The following is a 2,500-nucleotide window of genomic DNA, read 5'->3' on the forward strand; positions in this document are numbered from 1 at the left end:
ATAATGTCACTGGTCCAATGGGGGAACTTGTGCAGTCTCATAGCGTTACATAGCCAACCATGATCTACTGAATCATAGGCTTTCTTCACGTCGATCCAGGCCATACTGAGGTTTCTTCTTCCTCGCTCACAGTCCTGTAGTACCATTCTATCTATTAAAAGATTATCCATTGTACCACTGCACTCTGACTTTGCCCCTCTTTGCTGGCTCTCCATAAGGTTGTACTCTGTTAGATGATCGTTCATTGGGGCCATTAAGCACGCAGTATATCACTTATAGAGAGTATTGAGGCATGCGATTGGTCTCTGATTCTGGCTACTGAATTCTCCTTGCTTTGGGATGAGTGTCGTTTTTCCTTCTGAGAACCACAGTGGATATTCCTCCTTGGCGGAGATAGCTTTGAAGCACTCTATTACTTTTCCGTGAAGAATGTGCGCGTACTTCCACCAGTAGTTGGCGATTCCATCAGGACCAGGGGCACTTCAGTTCCGTTTCTTACGTACGACTTTAGCTCCACATTCTGTTGTTAATTCCCATCGTTGGTTGATGTCAGGATTCGGAACACTGATATCCATGGCCCTTTCGATTTCTTTTAACCATTGACAATTACTATTCCCAGTACCACTCGTCTCCCACAGCGATTTCCAGAAAGTGCTTGCTTCTGTGATGTTATCAAATAAATCGCCAATGTTCTCTTCCTCGGTCAAAACACACTTCTGGTAATTAGGTTTTTCATTCTCATCATCCCTCGCAACCATTTTGTCTAGCAGCGAATAAACTCCACTCGGATCACTTTCAAAGCTGTTGTTGTTATTATTATTATTATTATTATTATTATTATTAGGATATTATTAATCATTGAGCAACTCCGTCGTCGTCCTCGTCGTGCGCATGCGCCCACGAGCAATACCCATAACCATGATTACGATGAGAAAAGCTATAGGCCACTTTCGAAAATACCATAACATTCTTTGTCTGGTCCCCCAAATTTTGCATATGCATTGTTTTTGTTTTCTCTTGAGACCATTGTAAGTCCCAAGAGAAACTGGAAACAACACTTACGCAAAGTTTGGGGGGACAAACAAAGAGTATTATGGTATTTTTGAAAGTGGCCTATTGATAGGTTTCTATGAGTATGGGGCTCCGCTTGGCGGACCTTCGGGCCGCCGGACGTGGGTGCTGTCCCCGAAAACCTCCTCAGCTGCCTTAGAGTGAAAAAATGCACGAACAAATTGGACTGTCTCGTTAACGAAATGCTTTAACTCAATCAATTAAAACCAGGGTTGAACGTCCAAACAGACTCAATCCGTGCTGAAGTCTTTGTCTAGATCTATTTCACTTATGCACATTTGGAGTACTTTATATCCTTCTTTTTGAACTGGCATATTCATTTCCAACTCCTTGATAATAGCGTAATGATGTTGCCGAAACGTAGGATATTTTACATTATATCGCTTGTTTTTACAGGTCTATGTTTTGTAGCTTTTTTGCTTTTTGACGGCCTCGTGTCATGTATTTGTTTTTCTTGGTCACTGCTTTATTTGACACTGAAAGACAGTTTTTGCTCTTGTTTCGATTCCAAATCTATTATTTATTTTATTAGGTGTTGCCAAGTTCACGATGAATGCTATGGAAGCGTGGAGCGTCGTTTCGGGGTCGGTACTCTTACGACCTACGTCACGCCTTACTTTTTCAACCCCTTGACGTGCCAGTGCAGTAAGTTCGTCTTTTAATTGCTTCATTTACGATTAAGGCCCATGTACACGTGCAATTTTGTCGCGCAATAAGATGCAATTTTTGTTGCGCTTAATAAAGTTACAACTTCAAAATCATACGTGTAAACTAAATGCGATTTCAGTGCGACTTTTAGTGCAAGCTACAGCCGCGATATCGCAAGGGTTTTGAACTTGCTCGAGACTTAATACAATTTTGCTGCAAATGTTTTTTTATTAAACCGCGACATTGCATCGGAAATCGCGGTGTGTCGTGGGGACAAATTGCACTAACATCGCGACAAATATTGCATCGAGTTGCGCGACAAAAATCGCCTGAGAATGCGTAAAATATGACATGGTATTACACTGTAGAATACAGACCAAAATAACGAAATCTTTTTTGTATTGGGATAATAAATATCTTATTCTATGGTTTAATATATTAATAAGGGAGGACATTTTGCTTGTTGCTCTAATTTTTCCAAGCCGCTTCGGGGCTCGGAAAAATACTAGGCCACTCGCAAACAATCCCGGGGGAAACTCCCATATAAAAAGGGGAAGGATGCTGGTCGGAAATTTTAAATTAAACCCCGAAGGGAGACCAATCTGGGTGTGGCCCAGGCTTTTTTTTTGACCCCTAAAAGAGACCATATTAAAACACGGATATATAAAAAATAAAGTGCCTTTTAATGATGGCAATCCTAAAGGAGACCTTCACGGCTTCATATGGTTGCGTTTTGCCCAGAACACCCTAAGTGAGACCAAAATCCGAAATTGATACCCCT

General features: G+C 41.3%; 1 protein-coding gene across 1 annotated transcript in view; it reads left to right on the forward strand.

Annotated features, from left to right (window-relative positions):
• LOC137990951 (basic phospholipase A2 taipoxin alpha chain-like) overlaps window positions 1-2,500 on the forward strand; it is a 29,060-nt gene that overhangs the window by 25,441 nt on the left and 1,119 nt on the right. Inside the window, exon 4 of the mRNA XM_068836074.1 lies at window positions 1,604-1,716. Coding sequence (XP_068692175.1) covers window positions 1,604-1,716 — 113 coding nt within the window. The remainder of the gene's footprint in view (window positions 1-1,603; window positions 1,717-2,500) is intronic.

This window comes from Montipora foliosa, chromosome 2, assembly GCF_036669935.1.
Source record: "Montipora foliosa isolate CH-2021 chromosome 2, ASM3666993v2, whole genome shotgun sequence".
Taxonomy (NCBI): Eukaryota; Metazoa; Cnidaria; class Anthozoa; order Scleractinia; family Acroporidae; genus Montipora; species Montipora foliosa.